Source organism: Orbicella franksi, chromosome 6 (assembly GCF_964199315.1).
Source record: "Orbicella franksi chromosome 6, jaOrbFran1.1, whole genome shotgun sequence".
NCBI lineage: Eukaryota > Metazoa > Cnidaria > Anthozoa > Scleractinia > Merulinidae > Orbicella > Orbicella franksi.
In genome coordinates this window covers 25,577,145-25,600,565 of record NC_138150.1, presented here as the reverse complement: position 1 = coordinate 25,600,565, position 23,421 = coordinate 25,577,145, and the positions used below count along the sequence as shown (strand labels likewise).

Below are 23,421 nucleotides of genomic sequence, written 5' to 3'. Positions count from 1 at the left end.
CAGATCAAATGCAATGCGACATTAGTCAGCTGGCGCGAGTCCAGAGAACCTTAGCGGGGTCGTCACGCAACGCTTCTTCCAACTAGCGTTGCGTGACAACCCAAAAACGGCTGTGAGTAGACTACCTTATGCGAGGTCTAGAACCAAAACCTTACGTGGTCTGGGAATACCGAGAAAATTCGAAACATTTTGGGTCATCAGCTTGCGCGCCGAAAAGTTCGTTAGAGCTACGAGCGGTTTCCGAAGATTTCTCGGCTGCAGATTTCGCACCTGTTGAATTCGTATTAAAACTTACAAATGGCCGCCACAATCAAGTCGCCTCGCTCTTAGAATTACTGGAAACTCGACAAAAAAACTTCTTTTTTACCTCTTTTGAGAATAAAATATACAGCTGCTGTAACCTTAGTTTTTTTCAATATTTTGTACACCATCTTGGACGTATTAGATTTTGTACCTTTGAGGAAGTCGTGGAATACCGTCATCTGAGTGAGCAGTTTTACGAGTCCTGAATTTATGTTTTATTGGACTCTGACATCAGGCTAGGGTCCCTGTAGCTAAGTAAGGAAAGTTTGTGTATTTGATAAAGGCAGTTGAGAGTTGGCAGTCTTTCGTCGATTCTCGTCAATAGTTTCTCTTTGGCTTATTAACAATAAAAAGGCATTTTTCTTTGATAGCCAAGGTAATAGACCATTTCCGAATTTCCTGTCGACTCTGCGTCAAAACGAGTCTTCGAGCGCAACCATTCATATGAAGATATGTTCCACCTACAGGTTCGTTTTCATGCAAATCAAACTCATTTTCATATGAAAGGTTTTTTGCACGAGGACTCGTTTTGAAACGGAGGCACAAGGTGACTCGTTCATGGAGTCTGAAGCTAAAAGCACAATTAAAGAAGAAACCATGGAGTTCGCGGATTTTTTTTCTGCTTGGAGAACATTCACAGTAAAACATGTCAGTTGCCCAAGATTTAAACCCGGCATTGGTGACGGGACAAGAACCGCGCCGGTTAGTCACATGTCTGGGGCGGACACAGGATTTTGGAGAACGGGGTTTGAGATACGGAGGCACGGACCGAAGCGCCGACAGCGTTCCCCTGTAAGTGGGTCCGGGAGCATCCTACCCCAGAAAATTGTTTTAAATTGAGGTCCTCGAAAGTGGGATTTCCGGCATTCTGACGACAAGTCAGCGTGTTCATCAATGTCTCATTTCTTTTAATTTAGGGGGCTAGACTGAATACTCGAACCCCCGAACTCCCCCACCCCCTAACCCTAGATCCGCCCCAGCATGCACTAGCCAGTGAACGCACTGCCAGTTTCGTACCCAGATCTCAAACTGAGAGACTTGACTGTGGGGAGAAACGGGACTGAGTCGCGTTTCGAGCATCAGTACCAGTTTGTTTCATGCTAGTTCACTGTGCTGGCCTCGTAATGGCAGTTCCGCTGTTCCTGTGGAGGGGGGCTGGGGGGCTACAAAAACCTGCGTCGAAGGTAAGGTTGCTGTTTAACGGTTTGCGTTTAATGAATCCAAGCGCCGGGAAAGAAACTAAATTAATGAATACATCAATTCACAAATTCATTCAGCTTTACATCAATCAACCAGCTGATGATGTTACTTAATGCTGCCTCGGGACATGATATTTCTCAGATTTAATTAATCATTCTTTTGTTGATGTTTAATTAAAGTAATTAATTTCAGTTGTATTCAATATTTTAAGGATGTCATTAACCCCTTCACTAATAGTATTTAATTAAAGAAATCAAACATTCTTGGAGTGTTCTTTAAATCTATAAACAAGCGCCATCAGACCAAAACAAACTATTTTCAGTGTCTCTGACTGAAGCCTTAGGGAATTCCCTTGACCAACAAGGATCGACAGCTGATCTGATTCAGCCGACAGAAATTTCCGGACGGTAGCCTTTGAAACAGACTCTCTAATAAATTCATAAAAAGTGTTGAAACGAGCGCAGTTTAGCGGGTAAGCTCATCTTCGAGATGGCCTTTCGACCCTCTACTTCACAATGGCGCTTGTCTACGGGTCGTGTGAGAAAGATTTTGGTTATCAATCTGGCGTCTTCAAACATTTTTAGGAGAGGGCTAGCTAATTATCTGTTCTTCAACAGTTCCACTCCGTTTAATTTAATGAAGTTTAACTAGACACGCTCTGCATCTCATATCTCACGTTTATTTACCAGTATAATTTTGTAGCCCAACGGCTGCAGCCGAATGGCTTACAAACTTGGTTATTTTACTTTCTAAAATCTGAATATGATAGCCACGTTTACTGATGAAAAGAAACGCAGCTATACTAGCATAACCATAATAACTTTAAGTGGCGTTTAGCAATTTTCAATTATTTCACAGGTGGCTTTTATTTTCACCCTTTGAACGGGTGGGCTCTTTGAACACTAACTTAAAACTTGCGAAATACAATTTCACTGAGCTGTCGATATTTATACTTATAATTGTAAGTCCGCTCTACGTGTGCAATACAACAGTTAACAAAAACTGATATATTCTCCTGGGGAAAATTTGTAGTTAATGCACCACATTTCTTTCCGTTTGCTATAAAACTGGCTCGCGGTTCGTATAAGACAGTCATTCTCCTCTTAAGAATAACTTGAATATTTTATTTTATAGATATTTATATTTTCTTTTCCTCTTTCAGAATAACCTCTAAGCATTTTGTTGTGACCATGAAACCTAATGACAATAGATCAAACATCATCAAGAGAATTACTTACAATTTTTGGTATTGTTCTGATGGCCTAAAACTGTTAGCTACTGTTGTCTTAGAGGGACCGTCATGTGAAGTTTTTATTTACAGAAATGAAGAGGCATATGTTTCCTGTAGAGGCTGTGGTAACGGATGGCCGCATTGTTTCTACCGATTTTTTGAGATAAAATGACCCAAGTTCTATGTCACGTTTCTTTTTAGCAGAGGACGAGGGCATTATTTGTAACTTCTCCCGTCGGAACATATCACTATGGACTGCTAACAGTCTGTTTTTCTCTTAAAATCAGGCAGGGATTATGAGGCGAGCGGTTTCAGCCCAGAAGGGATTGGGACATGAGCGCGGCATGAGCGCGGCACTGATAAACACTCGCCTGACCCTAAGAGAAGAGACTGGCTGCCAGCAGTCTTATATCTTTATAACCCAGTTAGTTCTGACTTGTTTCATTCGCTCCCTTGGTTCTATACCTGTTATTGAAAAGTGTTCACTTCTGTGACACTGTCTTAACGGTTCCTAACTTGGCAGTTTTTTCTTTCCTTGCGAAAAAAGCTGTACGATTTTTTGTGTGTTGAGCTGAAAGCAAGCACTGCTTTGAACAACAGCTCAATGTAGGCGCTATTTCACTACACGTCTGTTTCACGGTCTGGGTTTGGAATCAAGTTTTGTGACAAAGACACCCGATATGTGATAGAAGCGTCAAGAGGGCCCCTAGTCTCTTGGCAAAAATGCTTCCAGTTAAATTTCAAAATGTCCTTGAAGCGCTGTCGGAATTCGTCACTGACAAGGGAGTATATAATTGGATTGGCAGCGCTGTTGGTCAACAGTAAGACGGTGCAGATGTGGTACACGACCCAAATGTACTTCACTTTCGTGTAGTCTACGAAAACAGAAACAAGACGAAAAACATGGAACGGAAACATCGTCACGGCGAACATAATAACAACCGGTACAAGGATCTTCAACGCTTTTGTGTTTGCATTGTCGAATTTTTTCTTCTTGGGGCTTTTGTAGCTGCCGCACATATTATGCATTTTTCTGTGTAGCAGTTTGCTGGCGCGAATCTTGCAGGCGATTTGCCTGTACGCCCACAATATCAAGATCAGCGGAAGGACGTAAAAGAGGATCGAGAGGGAGAAGACATAGAGGCCGAAGGTCAAGCCATTTGGCCACTTGGGCGTGCAGTCGACAGTCCCATTCTGTTTGTTTTCGATGAATTCCATCACAAAGTACAGAGGCACCACCGTAGCCAGGAAACCTGCCAGCCAGATTGACATTATCACCCATTTAGCGATCGTCAGCGATCGGTACGCTGTCATTCCACGCACGATCGCTCTGTGCCGGTCGATTGCTATGGCAACAATAGATCCAATGGAAGCGCTGTAGAAGATGTCTGTGGATGGGTACAAAAACTTACACACTACCCTCCCCAGGGGCCATTGCAACGGGTCAGCGGCTTTGACAAGAGTCAAGGGATAGCAGATGGCCAGCACGCCGATATCAGCAACAGCCAGGTTGAGTATGTACTTATGAACAGCGGTTTTATTGGCGCGGTTTGCGCCTGTTATGATGATAACCAAGATATTACCCACAATTCCAACAGAGCAGATGATGGCGCTCAAGCTCAGACGAATTGTTTCGACAAACTTCGGTTCCAGTTCGGAACGTTCGGCCATCAGCTGGGACGAGTTCGCTGGGTAGTTGGAATTATTGAAATCATCCATGTCTTAGGTGGCAAGTTATGTTCCACGTGTTGAGGCAGCTTCACTGAGAGCAAGTTTTTCCTTTAACCTAAGAAAAATGAAAACGATATTTGAGCAATTCTTTGTTCAAGGTTTATAAGTTTTTAAATTGGGAACTCCAAATTTAGATGTCTGATCGGCAATCACGTAAGCTAGCAATCTGATTGGCTAGACAGCCGGGCCTAAAGGGAGAAAGAAATATTGAGTACTATAACTTAAGTATTGATTAAAATCGTAAAAGAATATTGAATATTTCAGTTTCCAACCCACACGTTCCCAGGGCTTTCCCTTAGCGATTGGGAGGAGCGCCCCTCCCAATCTCTCAAGGAGAAACCCGAGGTGTTTCAGTTTCGTTTTAACTTGGGAATAATGATACGAATGCTCTCGCGTAACGGCTACGGGAATCAGTAAGGAATATGTCAACGCATCGCCACTGATGATTGAATAAATCCGTGATTACAAATGTGGGGTGGTATGTGCTAGCATGAATAGTTCGGTATTTACCCTGGGTATGAAAAGACGAATAGCAGAGATTGATCTTAAATCATTGCTAATAAGCAGTTATTTGGTGCGACTAATGAACCGGGGAGGGTGCTACCAGAAACATTGGAAGGGGATGCAGCGAGCTTCTTGAAATCCTTACCCTAATTTAGACCAAAATTTGTTATTTTTCCTGCCCTTTTTCATACCCGACCTAAAATTTGATACCCTATTCTAGTTAAGATCGACCCTTAAATCAACAGCCATTTCAGAACTGCCTCATAATCTGTTCCCTACCCTAGCCTACTAGCAGTTGGTTTCTCAGTTCCTTGGTCCAGACCAATATTAAGGGCTATGTTTATATGCTTTCATTAAATAAACTGCAAAACTGTACAATGTACGATGTCGATGGTCTTAATTATAATGATAAAGAAGTAGCTTGTTCTAAAATCATGTCCAGTGCAAGACCAGAGGACACAAACCATGACACCATGACGTATTTCAGACCAAACGGATCAACAACCATACCCTTTGGCTCCGCACATATCTATATAGCCCCTTACAGGGGTACTCCCCACATAGGGGGTACCCCACCCCTCCCGTGCCTAATCAGACCCTGTGGGTCGGGATTAAATGCTGAAATCGGTAGTCATTTCAAGCCATTTTGAAATGAAGAGAAGTCTAGGAAATATTGCTTGTTTTTCAGCGAAAAGTAACTTGCATCATCAACGCACAATCATCAACAGCTTATTGCGTCTTTCAGCAAAAGTTAACATACAGTGCAAATTAATGATACTAAAAGAACTGATATCGTATAAAATATTCAAGTATGATATAAGCGTAATATCGTATCTGTTATCTTGATCTACAAGTTCCTAGACATTAAGTCACATAAGCTGCATCGTCCAGCACTCACACATATCCTGTCCTATATTTTTGAAACACAAACTGATTCAATCACTGCAGTGCTAGTGTCTATTATTACATTGAATAGAAAACTGATCCTTATTGAGACATCAGCGGTATACTAAAGACTTGTGGTGATGGCTAGGTGCCAGAACCTCCGTAACAAAAGCAAAAGAGTTCATCGTGCAATTGTAAATCCAGTGTATCATAGCTAGGAACATCGTGAGCTTAAAGCATCAAATTAAAACTCAATCACAGTTGAATGAATTAGTATTAACCTCCGTGACCTCAGTAGTACCTTGTGTTGGTGTGAAGTTGTAATCTCTATCCTGGACCCACCACATGCCTACACGGCACGAAAAATTGGATTTACTCTAAATTTGATCCTGATCAAAGTCGAAGTCAAATATGATCATAGCTTTGATCCAAACTTTGACGCGCGTCAAATGTGTCAAAAATGTCATGGCTTTGCCGATACATTTGATCCATGACAAAGAGGAGGGCAAATTTGATCTTAACTTTGACTCCACCTTTGACCCACGTAAAAGGGGGAATCAAATATCTTATGGATTTGCCATACATTTGATCCCTGCCAAAGGCGAGGTCAAACATGTCAATAACTTTGACTACAGTTTTGACGCGCGTTAAAGGCGTTCAAAGACACCACGGCTTTGCATACCTTTGATCTCTTATGTCACAGGCGTTCAAAGGCGGCATGGCTTTGTACAACTTTGATCCTACGTCATGTCATGTCAAAGGCGAGGTCAAATATGGCCATATCTTGCGACTCCGCTTTTAACGCCCTAATAACCTGCGTTTTCGTATTTTTTGCTGTTTTAACGATAAAATGAAAGCTTGCTTTTTTGTCAATGTGTATTTTTTTAATAAAAAAGTTTTCACTTGACCTGGAGGTGGCACAAGGAAACAACTCGAAAACAGCGGGAAAACGCGGCTGCCAGCGGCTTCCCGCATTTTTCTGGCCAATCGGAATAAAGGTCAACGAAGTCGGCTGTGAGGAAAGCAGACATTTTTTAGTTATTTTTTTGTAAAAAAAATACCTCTTAGTCGGCGCGTCGGGTATGTTATGGACGGGTCAATGGGTGAGTGAGTGAGTGAGTGAGTGAGTGAGTGAGTGAGTGAGTGAGTGAGTGAGTGAGTGAGTGAGTGAGTGAGTGAGTGAGTGAGTGAGTGAGTGAGTGAGTGAGTGAGTGAGTGAGTGAGAGATGTATGTATGTCACACCAATCAGATTGAATCTACTATAAACAGCCAATCCAATTTTTTGTTGTAAAGGTAAATGGTATGTGAGAAGATTTGATTCCGATAGAGTTCAGAACGGCCGTGTTCATTCTTCTATAAAAGAGGAGGAAGTATTCATATATTGGGTTTACTTCCACATTTTCTGTCGGTTAGGCTGAGGATTTTAGTTAAATGAACGAGATGAGCCTTGAGGTTTGAAACAGTTCGTGAGTTAGTAGTATGCAAATGCAACGAGATAGTTTTATTTTTAGTTACAAAGGTAACTTGATACTTTTGTTTTTCACAAGGAGTAAATTCAATTAGAGGTCACGAATCGTCGCGTCTAGTTCTTAGGACATGTTTTGGAGGGAACGAGACTTTAGATTTGAAACAGTTCTAACGTTTACAATAGTAGGTGCGGGTAACGATTGTTTTGTTCTTGTTGCATGCAAATATAACAAGATATTTTTGTTTTTTAGTTACAAAGTGTAATTTGACACTCTTGTTTTTCACAAGGGAGTAAATTCAATTAGAGCGGACGAATCGTCACCACTCTTTCCCACGAGATGTTTGCTATCTTTAGTAACAAATGGTAACTTAACACTTTTGTTTTTTATATGGGAGTAAATTCAATTAGAGCTGACAAGTTATCGACTATTGTTTGCAGGATATTAAACAAAAAAGAAGCTTTCATTTCTGGAAGGTTTTTACGTCTCTGCAGTAGCAGTTTAATAGTTTTATTTGATGACATTCATTTCAGTCCGATATTTTTAAAGGTAAAAAGTATGAAAACTGTTCAAATGTTCTTTGAAGACTGCGTGGCACCAAGTTAAAGTGCAATTTAATTAATCAGACTTTCAACGTGTCAGAGGTTTTTTTCTCTTTCTTTCTATTTTCGTTGAAGTTGTGTTGTGTTGTGTTGTGTAAAAAGGCAAACTTACGACTCGTATAAAATGCGAAAAAGTCTCTAAATTAACTTGAGTATTTTTGAGCAAAAATTCCTCTTGGGGGTTGGAAGGGTTATGTGACCGGTGAGTGAGGGAGTTATGTATGTGCGCATGTCACACCAATCACAGTACGGGTTGTATCAAAGAACGAATCAAATTGCCTGTTAGAAAATAAGATGGTATCTACATTAATCTGGAGACGTGTCAGATTACTGTAGTTTGTTCAGTCAAACATTTTATGGCTTACTATTTAGCGATCTTACCATGACCGATGTAACATCGCAACCGAAAAATCTTGTCAAATTAACTAAATCATTACTGTACCATAAATGCTTCTGTCTCCACTTCACACAAAAAAATAACTCTTGCACGCCTTGCGTGCCTATGTTTCTTCATTTGGCTTCATTATGGCGGCCTTGGTGAAATTTTCGTTGTGTTTTGGACCAGGAAAAGGTAAGTCTCTGAATTTCGTTCATTTGTTTTCAATGTTCAGAGAATAACGGAGTTTAAAAAGTAAATTAAACGCAGCAATGGCTACATAAAGAGCTGTGAATTGCGTATATTTATGGCAAGGCAGATCCTCGGCAGTGAAAACAATTTGGTCGAAGGTTAATTGCACTTGACTGAATCACAGTTGATCGGCAAAGCTCTTCGTTAAGAAAGACCAAACTTTATTTTCAATTCACATATACTTATTTACAAACGTTGACAAAGATATTTTTTTTTTCTCACTCAGTCAAGTCTTGTGCATTAAATTGAAGTGTCTGTCATAGCATAGATTTTAGCATGATCAGTGCTTGAAATAAACGTAACTTAATAATTAAGCTTAAATTTAACGCTATTTACGTATAAATGGTTGTGCACAATGCCTCTGGTAATTTCTGAACTTAAACAATTCCCTTGAAAGAAAGCTCATGTAAATATAAAGGAAATTTGCATTGAAGGAAAAACTCAGTCAGCCATGCATGACAATCCATCACGACCTGACTTAATTATCATATTCATTATACCATTAAAAGAGTTGTTGACCCTGAAAATTTAATCTATGGATAAGTTTCTGCTTTTGTCTCTAGTTACCATTCTATTGAAAAAAAGCTCTGTTTGTTGCCACAGTTGAAATTATGATGATGTTTGTTCATTAATGTTGATAAATGACTCCACTGGGTTGAATTTAACAAATTGCATGTGGTTTAGTGTGGTCTGTACTCTTATCGACAATGATACGCACCATCACAGTGGTCAAAATGTTGTGGACTCACGAAGCGCAGCTGAGTGAGTCCACAACAAATTTTGACCACTGAGATAGCGAGATCAGTAGCAATTGTAGTAAAAATATGTTTTGATATTTGTTGTATCAGGCTTATGGATCAGTCATTTGGAACTCCACTATCTCCTGCCCAACCATCCCCCCCGCCCCACCCTGAACCTGCCAGGCATTTGACATTTTGAACTGTCTCCTGGGCTAAGAATGGTGTCATACCAGGTGATCAAATGCACCTACCCTGTGACATTTGCAAAACTGAGTAATAGAAATGTAGATTGAGTGTCAACCGAGGTGTCAATGGAGTGTTGATTGAGTATCGATCGGGTGTTGATAGAGAGTCGATTTAGAGGATCGATCTAGGGTATCAATTGACACTCAACCACGGATGTCTTTAGTACACATAATCCAGCTTATCTGTTAGTAGGTGAAATTGTTACAATGTTTGATAAAAAATCAAACTTGCCATTAGTTGCAAATTAAAAAGCTGACCCCATAATAATATTATTATGCGACCTCTCTGGACAATACCAGTAGTCTTAGAGTTTCATGTCTTGGTCTTTTGAGCAGTAGACAATTAAATGCCAATAAATATGTGACTAGTGAAAATTTGCTTATGATTATGTTGTTTTTATCCTTCAGCTAGCCACTCTAGAAGAACTGAAGAAATTAACAGAATAAATTCTGGGAGAGGATACAATATACAACTCTGTAGCTCATAGTCAACTCAGATGCAGTTAAATCATGCAATGCTCCAAAGTGTGCAAACATCAGAACATTTTGGTGAGTAAAAGGCTGGAATATTCATTTGTTATTTCTATAAGTTGTAGCATAGACCATCTTATAATTTCTTCAGCCACAACTTTTAATATCTTTTTCCAGTAAAGAAAGGATATAAATAGATTTTGAAAACCTAGCTATAGCTTATTAATGTTATTTTAATTGATCATTTTTATTACAGTCTCACTCTGTGAAAAAAAAGTTGTTTCTTTTTGGTTCATTTAAGGGCAAGTAAGGAAATGTTGTCTTTCTTAAGGGACAAATACATCAACTGGCTCACCTGGATGAAAATTAAGTAATTAAAATGTTATTGAAAACATGCAAGGGGTAGGAATCTTTTTGGTAAATGAATCAAAGTTGCAGAATGTTGCAAACCAGTCTCAGGAAACGTTGGTTTTTGACTGGTAAAAGCTGAGTTTTGAATCTAAATTTTGAGGGGTTGTCTGCAATATCGACTGTTTTGGTTTGGCCATCAGGTTTCCAAACCAAATTTTTCCAAGCAAAATTAATAATATGATTAATTCATAACTATTGATGGGATCAGTAGAAAATTTAAGGCATAGAGGATTTGATAATAACTTAGTAAAAGAAAATTGACAAAGACATTTATTTGCTTTTACTCAATTTAAAATTTTGTTGGCAAATTTGACTGGATAATAGCCATTTCCCTCTATGAGATGCGGCTGCACTGGGAATCATAGTGGTTGTATTCATCATCTTGAACTGGATTTTTGTTTCAATGAATGAGCCATGCGATTCCATGCAGGCATGTCTCATGTTAAATCATTTAATTTCAGGAATTTTTTCCAGTGGAAAAAAGTGTACAAGTAGTTGCTAACTGTTTACTAATCAAATGTGCAATTATTTTGATATGTTTATATGCTCCTTTTCACATATGATCTACAAGGAAAATAAGGAAAGAGATTACACCACTGAACATGAAGAGATCTGTGGAAATTACACAGGAACAACAATATTCCGAAAGGTGTGTGTATTCCTCATTTCTTGTCACAGTTTATGTCAGATTTGTTGATTTTTAGATTGCTATTCTGCAACCATAAAAGATCTTTGTTGTAAGAGGTCTGTAAGATGTCTTTAAGAGACATGCAGACAGATGGACCGGTAAACTGGCTCTAGGCTTTTTGTTTATTTGTGCCAAGCTGTACACTTTTAAAATGACCCCAAGTCTTTGTTCTCTTATGAAATTCTAGCTGGGGATAACCCTTGTTCAGCTGGTGAAATTAGCTTGTTCAACTGGCTCTTAATGACATACCTGTGTGACCAAATCTCTGAGTAGAGTGGAGAGAAATACAGAAAAAAGGCTACTATTGACAGAAGCACAAACTATTCGAAGGAGGAGTAATGATCTGATTGGTCACGTTTTATTAATGTGATATTAGCAAAAACTATAGGCAAACTTTAAGGAATAGAATGCCAAGATTCACCCTTAATATTCATTTCCAACGTTTTTGTCTGTTTGCTTCTGTTTAGACAAATGCGGACAACCAGTGGTCGACAGGATGGACTTATCCAGTGAAGATGCATTGATTAATTTCGTCAACGCCTTAGACTTTGTCAAAATGTGTCTTCCCTAGAAATAATGGGGTTTTAGTTGGCATTGACCCCCAACAAGGCAGTTTAACCACTTTGATGAGAAAGAAGTGGAAAACACTGTATTCCATTCCACTTATAATGCAAGAATGAGCAAGTGCAAGAAGCAGAAAAGGAGAACTGCCAAAACATAAGGAGTTCCATGCAACGGACTGTACGTGCCATCTGGAAAGGACGCTTATACACTAGTTGACTTTTGTGCGAAGTTTGGTATATCTTTCCCGAAATTTTGTCGGTTGTCTTCCCTATTGTCTAGTCTGGTCTAGTAAATTTAAGGAACTGAGAATTTAGCCGTAGTACTTCAATGTTAGATAAATGCACTTTGTACCATGGAAGATTTGTTGACTGTTGTTTTCACGATAGACAGAACAATGTTTTCCTTATGATCAGTCTCATTACGTGTAGTTTGAAACCAAGCCTGTAACGTGGCTTTTTGAAACCTGAAGCCCAGAACATTTATGTAAGGTACTTGAAGGTATTTACTCTTGATAAAAACGGGGAAAAAATTGAAACTGAGATGAAGTTGAACATATTTATTTTCTTAAAATTAGGCGCAATGATCTTTCCGGGCCGCTTTTCCGTTAACATTTGTCAATAGTTTGGTACAAAATAACCTTATTAAAGTTGATATATTCTTCAAAACTTGTCAGACATAAATCAAGAGTACGGATCTAATTGCATCTTTCGTATGCGGAGCCACAAAGCTAGTGTAGTAAGCAGAAAAAAGCGTATAAGATGTGGATCGCGCGAAACGTGATCAACGGTCGCGCAGCGCGAAAGAGGAGCGCGAGCGAGAAGTTCGGGCGAGACGCGCGAGCGCGGAACGCGCAGAGTACCTTTGACAAACCTTTGGCCTGCGTCACAGGCATCTTCGACCACGCCTTTAGCAAACCTTTGACTCGAGTCGCAGACAAATTTGATTACACTTTTGACCCGCCTTTGACAGTGCGCAAAGGCGTATCAAAGGATCACCTTTAACCCTAAAAACACAGGCGTTCAAAGGTGAGTAAAAACGGCCTTTCACGCCTTTGATTTGGTGGTAAAGGTTTATTCACAGATGATCTTTGATTCGCGTCACAGATCGTCAAAAGCGTGCAAAGGCGACCTTTACAAAACCTTTAACAACACATTTGACGCGCGGTAAAGGCGATTTTTCGTACCGTGCTAACATACAGTCATCAGTATGTTCGGCAAACATACTCAACAGCTCTACACTAGCGTACACTGAAATCGTGCAAGCTGTGCGGACAGCTGTACATTGAAACGTGACCAGAAGTGAAAAAAATTGAAGATCGTTATCGGTGCCAAATAAGAAACATAAAAATAAGGTATAAACGAATTTTTCGAGTCATTAAAAGGTGCGAATGCAAATTCAAATTGAGAAATAATTTGAAGTGTGGAGCCACGGTTGGTTTGAGAAACAAAAGCGTTCTCTCGATTGAGGATTAAATGATTAAAAACATCCACTTCAATCATAAGTACTAGTGATACCAATCAGAGACACAGCTTAGTGTTGTCGTGCTTTAAATGAAAGGTCTAAAAGATAAACGCCAAGCGGTTTGAAGAGGTATCGAATAAACTCAAGGAAAGACATATATTTAGCAACATACCTCAAGACATGATTGCAAAAAGTGCCAAGTCGCTTCAGACTACCGTTAATGCTAATCCATTATTTAATCTATTGCGCTTGTCGCTTTTGAAAATGGTGCTATTATTTCATAGAACAAGGGATCAAAACACAGCCATTATCCTACCTCGCGCTGTATTTACTGTGATCCAACTAATCCACAAGGTTAAACTGTCCGAGGTCGACACGAAACCATTCGAGTACAGAACTGAACCAGCAACAGCAACAGGTTCCGGTTGAGTCTCAAGGAGCAATCGATAGATAACACTCTTGAACAGTCCTTGAGTCGATCATCCAGCTAGTTAAAGCTAAAACACGCTCATCCGATCGTATTATGTCCGCCTTGGGTTTGATATCTCAAACATCAATCAACGCCAAAGGTAAAATTTGATGTCTTGTAAATCAATTATTTAGACGATTTAAGCGGGGGCTCTATGGTTAGCCGGTGATAGCACGAAACAGTTCTCTGTACAAAACTCTGGAGAGGAAATGACGGCAAGCCTTTTCAAACCGACTGATTATGAAAGAGTATTGTTCCAAGTGAAATGAACCGATTAAATCTGGACCCAGAAAAAACGTTCACAGACAGTCAATTCAAACCCATTCTTTTAATTTGTCTTGAGAACAAGCCAATCAAAGACCATCAACACCTCAAGAATGGATTTCAGAAAAGGAATTTTACGGGTTTCATTGGTTCTATTGTAAGCGTGTTTACGAAGTTTTGGCGTGTACCATCCTTATAAGCTGAAACAACTAATGAGTGACAAGAGAAAATTAGCACCACCAGGAGCCCAGTTACCAAAGAACACACTATCCAGATTTCTCCTACTGATTGTTAACCACTCCCCCCGCAACCTGCAGTCATCGGCAGAAAACTCCTTACTTCCGCCGGAATCGAGGAGGGGGGGGGACACAATTCTTAAACAAAGTAACTAAAGTACATTAAACTCACACGGTCCTCTCCGTTCCTGAACTCAGCTCAGAGAATGGTATTTAGCTATCACGGAAAAACCAAGAAAGCGAAAAAAGAGAAAACTTCAAGCAAAGAAAGCAACTGAGGCGATGCTATTAAAAAGACCTCTGGCTGGTGATGTAGACGTTTTCGTCTAAAAGCCACGCTAAAGCTCGGGCTCAAGGAATTTTTAAAAAAGTAAATGCCATTTACCTTTTGGGGGGAATGTTTTTTAATAGCGCAGGCTGCGTTTTTTTTTTTCTTCTGTAGATTGCGCAAATTCATCGGCCGCGGTAACTTATCAACGGTTACGCCTGGTGTTCGCAGACAAAATTGCTTGTCCATTATTTACTGAAACGCTTGTTTAAAAAGGAAGCAAATGTCATCCACGGGCTTGCTAACTGTCTGGCCTGTCATAGCTTATGTACACGAACATGCATGCAAGCTGCTGAGCTTTTCATGTTTTAAGAAATTATATTTTTGTACCCGCAATGGGCGTACTTTCATACGGTGTTAGTTAGTCGACTCCAAATTTTTAACTATTTAAGTTTTGTCATAATTAGGCCACTTAGGTAGTACGTCCGAGCTTTGAATGTGGAATGAAACTTAAAAGGAAAACGTAAAGAGTTGACCTTTTTTCTGAAGGAGGTACCGAAAAATTTAAAACATGTTTGCTTGTCCACACCATCCTTAATTATTTTTGTTTGGCCACATGCACCGCGCTTTTATCGAAGTATGGTAACAGGTAACACGTTTATATAAGAACTTAAGTTTTTTTTTTAAAAACTCTCGCTAGCTTAGCTTAATTTAAGGTCTTAAAGAACTTTAACTTTGAAAATTCAGTCTTAAGGATGGTGTCAATATATGGGATATCATTTGCTAATGATGGCTTGTACTCGACTTGGGCATTTGAATTCTCCTATTAGATATTTCATTATGTTTTATCATTTTATGTTCAAATTTTCGCATTCATAATCTCTTACCTTCGCAGTAAATGTAAATGAGCCGATTCGGTACTATACTCTGTTGATTCTCAGTTCTTCTGCATGGTTGTTACTAGAAATTTCGCTATTACTCACACACTGTTAGCAACCGCTTTCGCATCTTTGGAGGGTACAGCAGTAAAATACTATCATAGGCCGGAATGGTTTCTCAAACTGACAATTCTGCAACGATAGTTCAGAAGAGATTCTCAGCGCGTAGGAGGAACAGTGAACAAAAAGCAAAGCACCTGGACCATATACGGATAGATATACAAACATACATAGAAAAATACAAAAGAAAGTTCGCTATCTTGGCCATGTTGATTGAGTATTTCTTAGCACACGGGCCGTTAATTTTCACTCAGAAGACCCAGTCTTTGTGCCAGGTCTTAATTAAACCTGTTATACAATCAATTCAATGCCCAGGGTGTTGCGAAATTCTTCGACCAAGAATTCGCTTTAGAAAAGTTGAGACATTGGTATCTCAAAGGAAATCTTCTTTGTCTTTAAATCGATCAAGATGTATTTTTCAACGATAGCCGAGTTTGTTTCGAAAGCTGAATATCGTTATTTAGGCACTTTTATTTAAATGCAGTTTCAGAACTGAAATTAATTGAGCTGTAATAAGCCAACGATGGTTTGAATTGCTGCCGTCTAAGTTTTTTTGAAGGCGTGCTACAAGGATTTCAAAATAAAAAGATTCTATGAATTTCTTCCAGGTTTTATCTTGGTTTAATCTGCTTTATATTATTGCGAGCAAGAGCTTACCTTTTGTAATACCTTTTGTTTCGTTTCTCGTTTTCCTGTAGGCTAAAACATCAGACATATTCAGCTATCTGCCAATATCTACTTTCACAACCGGTAATAAATGAACAGGTATACAGAACATTTGTATGTTTGCCGACTGTCTCAAAAATATTTCAAAACCGTGCACAGTTCCATCTCCGTTTTTCAGACACCAAAGTTCAAAGCTCCTCACCTTTTGCAACAACGATATTTGCGGATCTTTCCTCAAAACAGTTTGAGCATCAAATATACTTGCGTCCTAAATTCATATCTTGATTGCAAATGAGACAAGATGTACTTGAGATGACACCTAACTTATCATTGTATACGTATACATTTTGCATAAACATAAGAAAGCAAGGTGCAAGCTCTTTTGTGAGGTTTTTAAACTGTACTATAGAAATGACTCCGTTTGGTCATTAAATGAAACCATTTAATCCACGTTTCTAAGAACCGTCTCTAAATGTTAAACGTCCAAAATTTATTTCTCCTTGAAACGATTTTAGCGGCGATATATTCACAAATAGGTGAAAGAGCTTTTCTTTTTATTGGTACACCGTTTCTCGGTACCAAAGATGTTGTGAGGTCATTACCACTCGCGAAAATTGTGAAAAAGAAACAACGAGATAATAATACTTTTATGCAAATTTAATAACAGACTCTTTAGTATAAGTGAGAACTTTTCATTTCACAGCAGCTTTAATTTTTCCGAATCTACTGCTAGATCAAAAAAAACAGATAAAACCGCAGATTGCGTTGTGAACGATGTTCCATGTAAAACTTTCATTCTATTCCTCTGAAATTTACTTCCATTTCTAAAACGTCTTGGGGCAAATTTAAAAGCCAGTTCTGGAAATCTAGTCAAGGTAAAAATATTTCTGTATAGATAGGTCTGACGCCGTGCCATTTCCTGGCAAAAACTGGAGAAAGGGCGATTATTTTATATTGTAAGGTGAATATGCCCACTGGTTTCACCACAATTTCCGTTCGCGTTACGTACATTCGCATGTCCTTCTTCCAGTCACGTCTTAAGCACAAAAAAAATTTCAGAACAAAAGATTTCACGCAAAGAAAGTAGAAACAAAATACAGAGCGACTATATCTAGAACACATTACAATATAACTAAATTGTCCTCGGAAAGTCCAAATTTTAAAGCTGTACTGTTTTTGTGACAAACCCTGAGCTAAAGTTCTTTTCGACTTGACTCTTTCACGGAAATTGCCCGAGATTATCCAAGAATTGGCGAAGTTTTGAGGACCTGTGCTACCCTTAATCAGACTTTGATCGAGCTTAAATAGCAGGAGCCGTTAAAAAAGGTTTTCGGCTGAAATAGATTTTCCTTCTTGGCACATATGGGGCGAGTTTTAAATACCATTACAAAATCAACTGCATAACTAAATAACCTACTTGCTAATTTTTCTCCGTGAGCACTCGCTTTTAGGCTCAAGTGTATACAGAAAAATCAAGCTGGTAAAAGTAATTACGGCAAAATTTTTCAAACCGAATTTTTAAATGACTGAAATAATAAAATGATTTCCTCTTAAAAATCTAAATGTTTGAGTTGAAAAAAAGTCAACGAAACAAAGCAAGGAATGAAGTAAATATAGATTTTAGTTTCAGGGTACGGAATCGAAAGCAAACACTGAACGTGAGCGCAAAACCTACTTTAAAAAAAGTTCTCATTTATAAATCTATGTTCTTATTTCAGTGGCCTGGACAGAAAGCTTTCTTACATTACTCTTCTGAAACGCGCATTTAATATTTTTTTCTATTTTCTATTTCTGGTGTATTTTTCTAGTAACTTTGTTAATGTTAGCTCGCTGGACTCCCGAGGCTGGACTGCGGATCGAGTGGTCCGTGCTCGAGCCCTGGCCGGGGTCATTTTGCTGTGTTCTTGGGCAAGACATTTCATTTTCACAGTGCCTCTCTCCACCCAAGTTTATAAATAGTTGCCGGCGAATTTAATGCTGGGGGTAACCTTGCGATGGACTAGCATCCCATCTTAGGGGGAGTAGAAATATTCGAAGTCGCTTAATGTTACGGAAACTGGGATAAGCGCCGACCTGACTAGGCTCAAACACAAAATTTAACTTTACCTTACCTTTTAGCAGCCTATGAACTTGTTAAAAAATCCAGGGCTTATAGACGGCATTTTCATTGTAATTTTTTTGTAATGCTGCAAGATCAGCAGTTTTACTTTTGCTCTCGCCTAACTCGTTTTAAGCCCCAAACTGACAAAAATTAAAAGAAATTAGGAAACAAAATGTTTTATGTTTACAAATGTGATATTGCGGAAAATTTGTGCGATAAAAGCAACACACCAATTTATTTCAAATAGTCTGATTAAGATATAATTCAAACCTCTTTCATGCAATTAGAATGAAAATGGACGTGTTTACAAACCTTAAGTAGCAAATAAAAAGATTCCATTTAACCACCTATTGAGTCAATTTAAAGGGCAACAAAATGGAGAGAATTCTCTGTGATAAGCTAGGCGTAAGTCAGTGAAGTCGTTTTCTCGTTGTGCGGTGGTATGTTCTGCGGAAAATAGAACGAAGAAGTGCAAGCTGTCAGTGTCGAGAATTCAGATTGAAATAAGTAAAGAAATTAAAACACCCCACTACAGTCAAAGCGACGACAGACAAGCTGATTAAAATTTCAGTGGTAATTTGGCAGAAGACAAGAAATACTGAAAATGTTTTTGAAAAATTCATAAAATGTCGATGAACCTATACCTTTTTTAGCTCAAGGTAAAAAAAGGATTGCAATGACGGTTTGCTGATAAAATTCAACTCTACCCCGATTTAATTCCCTGTTAAGTCGTTGAACATCTGGTGTGGCCAATCCCGACTGAGTTTGCTATGGAAGAAAATTATTTTTTTAGCCGGGCTTGTGCTTGTGATTTTTGAATTCGTTCGAAATATACAGGTGAACTCGAAAGCCGAAAGTTTCTACCTCGTAGCTATGATTGCATCCTAAGCCCCTATACCAAAAAACTAACTTGCTTGCTTTTTCCGGTGCAGTGAGATTTGTTCCATATCTTTGTTGTGATAATTCGGTGTAGAACGTCTATAAAAGTATATCTTTGCGTTTTAATTTCGTCCTCTACAGACTAATTGATTTTTTGACTGACAGAGCTGAGAAGGCAATAAATTTTGTAGGAGATGTTTACTCGGATTCCATTCAAAGTTATGGAAATTGTCAAAAATGACTGCTTCATGTAGCGTGTGTTGTTTGTTTTTCTACCTGGAAGTAAATCTTCTTCAATATTAAATCTTAGATCGGTTTTGTTACGGAGTTGTACATAATTGGTTTGAACCAGCCCTTTTCTCCCGCGCAAATCATCTCTTTAGAAAGTCGTGCGTGTAAACTTATCTGAACGAAGAGGGCGGACACCTTGGGGTCATGAAGCTAACTTATATTCCTTGTACTTGTCAGCTTGTCCTCAGCCGTTTGGCATCAAGGACAAGCACCTATCTTCATGGGTGAAATGCGTCTTCACTGCAGGTTAAAATATTTCTAAGGAATCCCGGAGATACACATTACTAACTGATATTAATTTCAAATCCCTAACACTGCAAATCTACCTGATGAAAACGATAGCTGTGTTTCATCCTGTCCTCCCACTGTAAAGGCAGGTAATTTTTCCTCAGACTAAGGTCACTAAGGCATAAAATAAAGCCGAGAATCGATGACAACAAAAATACTCTATCAGTGGGTTTAGCGCGCGCTTTTCAGCACAGCGCCCATAATTCTCCTGTCAATCTTTAAATGTGTGATCGTGAATATGTTTGTAAGGAAGATGACATTCAATTTGCCCACCAAACAATAGGGAAAATAAGTTATTATTGCGCTAACAATCAGACAGGATAGCGCGAGAACGTGTTTACCAACATCTGCTAATGGCAGCTAAGAACATGCCCAAATAAAGATGCCTATTGTATTGCGCATTACCATGCAAGCTTTTAAATTTAGGGGCAGAAATGGGATTTTTTTGCAAAGGAAATTTTTGTGCTTCGTGACAAGAAAATCTTAATAAAGAACTCAGCATTCTTGCTGCATGAAATCCAAATTTCTATTAGGCATGAGCAAAAAAAAAAAAAATTGCACGTCTTTTGTCGAAAACGAGCCTATTACATCAGTTACATGCAAAATTTAGCGGTGATGTTGTACTTTGCGAGTTTTATAAATTGATGAGACGATTAGACTAGATCACGGAATGAAGGAACATCCGATACTAATCTAAAAACTAAAAGAACTAAAAAATTGTTACATGGTGTTAGCATAATTCATCTTTTCTTTACCTAGTTTGCCAAAATGCAAACAATGGACTATTTGTGATGTTCTACGAATGAATGTTATTTCTGGCAATAGCTACTGTAACTTACCAAATCCTGGGCACATTGAAAAGCAAGCCTTCCATTTCAGAATGCAATTGCCCTCATAAAAATTAAAGCATGTCTGCCATTTAATCGGTAAAAGCTACTGATTTAACTCCGATTAACACACACACGGCAATCGGCATAAAAAGGTGAAAAACACAATGTAAATATTTGCTCTCAACTGACACGATTTTTTGATCAGGTCACAACCGAACAGTATAGAGGGCAAGGAAAAAAACATAAAAATAAAAGCAAATAAATGTATGAATAGACAAACCAAGAGTAAAAACAAACAGGCTTTTAAGGAAACAATTTTCTAGGAAGGGATTAGAGAAAATTAATCTAGCTTGAATAGGGTTGTATAATTTATGTTTGGCTATGTAACTTACTATCTCTTAATCTCCTTCTTTGTCTATTCTGTTCACATCATGTATTTTTGCTCCCAGGAAAGAATCATAAGCAAATCAAACTGAAAATCTGTATCATTTTTGTTTCTCGTTCACGGGTTAGTCTTAGATTGCAAACTGTAATACTTTTGGGCCGTTTTACCAAGCCATACTTTTTTAAAATTTACAGCCTAGGTCGTTTTCCCCTCCCATACGTAAATAATAATGAAAATTAAGCTGGAAGATCAGCGTTTTACGCCAGCTTGAACCGACGAACATTTGCTGAATTTGGTTAAAGCGTGCGTGCAGCCACCGTCCGATCGAAAATAAATAATTGCTTTACATATGCACGTCATCGATTGACGAGAGCTCGCCTCTCGTAACCTTTCCTCTGCATGTACGGTATGATTAATTGAGATATACAAAAGCAATGCAAAAGATTTACCCACCGATATACGACGAAGTCAAATGGCTCTCATGGCGGGCGAAAATTGCTTTGATTGTTTTCTAAGAGGTGTGAAAGTTCGACTTCCTTCGTGAAAGTGTACTTGATCGCATCTACCAATCTGAAAACGATGAATGGGAAAATTGACAAAGTAAATAGACAAATAAGAATGCATCAATTTTCGTGATGGCGTTTCTGGCAACCATTAGCCGGCTCAATTAAAAAAACAAAATATTGTTTTGTACGTAATGACGAACAAATTGTAGCATTTTATCATTGAATTTACCCAGATTAATGAAGCCAGCCCCAATGCATGAAATATGTACCTGTGCTAAAATTGTGTGATTCACTCGCATTTTTGGCAGCAGCAGTCTGGATATGACTTGTTGCATGGAATTAAAGCCCAACTTTTTAGGTCGAATCACGCTTTGCGAGCAGAAAAAAGCGACAAATGGTAAAAATAGCAATGAATGCGCCGTAATGGCCGATGGAAATCACGAATTCAAATAAAGGCATCTGTCTAATTGTACTAGTTTAATATCCTCTTCGTTCACAAAATCCGTCAGGTCTCAGGAAATTAAAATAAGAGTGATTACAATCGCTAACTTCGTAAAAGAAATAAGCAACGGGAATTGCGGAGTGCGAATCCCGAGCGCTCTCTGAGAACACGCACACAGGTATCCTAGGCTCGGAAAAGTGAGCGTCCTATGCATCATATAGTAGTTCTGAGGTTACGCAACAGTCGAAATATAAGCAAGTATAGAGAAAACGGTTCTTTTCTTTATAATTGATAAGGAAAAGGCAGTGAAATATATCGAAAATAACAAGGTCACAAATCGATCTGGACACGTTACGAGAAACAGAGAAACACAAACCTGAAGTAAGGTAAGTATATATATTTTTTTCAATATTCGTTCAAATTTTTTCAAAAATCCTCATATTTCGACTGTTGCGTAACCTGTGTGTAAATACCGACAGACGCTCATTTTCCGTGCTTGGGCTACCTGTGGCTCAAAGAATTCGTAAACTAAGTAAAAGGCTACGTCATAAGGAAATGAGGAGAAGGAAATTCCATTCAGCCCAACCTATCACGTCGGCGCCAAGCGTACAACCCGAACTCTACAAGAGCAGACCTTTTTAACTAATTCTAATCTTCTCCAAGACCATTACGAAACAAGCAGAATATTTAAATTTACCGGACAACTCGGCAATAATTTTCTGGTCAAAATTCTCCCCAATCTGGCAAACAAACAACATAAGTTCCTCAAGTGTTCACTCGCGCGCGCACTGAGCCACTGACATTTGTCCATAATCTCGTACCCAGATCTCACTCTGTATGACGCTTGGCCGTGGGAAATCTGGGTTCTATATTAATTTGTCCAGTGTTCATAAAAAAATTCTTTAAGGAGCATCTCGAACCTAGTTAACATCATTGATTGTTTTATCCTGATCGTCCCCGCCCCTGCTCTTATCCGAGTATACGATGGCTGGGTGTGAAGAGAACTTCTAGCAGTCTTGGTGCGCAGTAGGTCTTTCTCGCCAGCGCCGGCTAAAAGATCAAAACTACACTACGCGCTTAGTCCGTGGAGCGTGACCGTAAATAAAACGTGAAGAAAAAATGGCCGCGTGAAATCCTGAGGATTTCGCGCGGAAAGTATTTTTCTTGCGGTTACGCACGACGGACTAAGCGAAAGAGGATCTGTCTGCCATTTCACCGCCTAAGATATGGCTGTTTTCAGTGTTTGGCAAAAGTCGCGAAAGCCCTCCCTCTTGTTTCGCAACAGAAAAAAAGAGCTTGCTAATTGACAGCTAAACATTTTTTAACAAATTATATTATAAGCTCGAGGTGTTTATGAGGATCTATTAGGTGATCGTCGATGAGGTCGAATCGAGAGCGAAGAATCAAATTAAACTAAATTTTCTTCAAATAATGATTTCCAGTTAATTTTGCTACGTGTAAAGATGTTATTGAACAGCCGTGAGCTCAAGTTAACTTCTTTTTTCCCAAGTTTATGGACCAAATCGTAGGCAAAACAAGAAAAACAAGCCAGCATTTTATTGTCTTTTTTAAAACTTTAGGTGCGGTGGTTGGGATCATTAAGTTAAGCATACCAGAGGAACTTTCTCTCGTATTTGTAAACCTCGGTTTACGTTTACACTGCATTT

At 38.9% G+C, this 23,421-nt stretch overlaps 1 protein-coding gene and 1 long non-coding RNA gene across 6 annotated transcripts; one reads left to right on the top strand and one right to left on the bottom strand.

Moving 5' to 3' along the window:
• Window positions 1–48: 48 nt before the first annotated feature.
• LOC145489324 (galanin receptor type 1-like) lies at window positions 49–21,735 on the bottom strand. Of its 5 annotated transcripts, XM_081468287.1 has the most exons (3): window positions 16,024–20,542; window positions 15,256–15,438; window positions 49–4,520 (listed from the first exon to the last, which is right to left on the bottom strand). In XM_081468287.1, exon 3 carries the CDS (start codon window positions 4,451–4,453, stop codon window positions 3,356–3,358), a length of 1,098 nt encoding a protein of 365 aa, XP_081324413.1. In that variant the 5' UTR covers window positions 4,454–4,520; window positions 15,256–15,438; window positions 16,024–20,542; the 3' UTR covers window positions 49–3,355. The 5 variants fall into 5 exon arrangements, with proteins under 5 accessions (XP_081324413.1, XP_081324416.1, XP_081324412.1 ...); XM_081468290.1 differs by lacking the exons at window positions 15,256–15,438; window positions 16,024–20,542 and adding an exon at window positions 21,260–21,735; XM_081468286.1 differs by having other exon boundaries at window positions 15,256–20,542.
• LOC145489330 (uncharacterized) lies at window positions 8,935–15,262 on the top strand. The gene is made up of 3 exons (XR_014049587.1): window positions 8,935–10,085; window positions 10,990–11,067; window positions 11,574–15,262. It is a non-coding gene; the product is annotated as an uncharacterized LOC145489330 (long non-coding RNA).
• Window positions 21,736–23,421: the final 1,686 nt, after the last annotated feature.

Coding starts and splice junctions, on each gene's coding strand:
- LOC145489324 (XM_081468290.1), bottom strand. CDS start 4,453: ATGGATGATTTCAATAATTCCAACTACCCAGCGAACTCGTCCCAGCTG.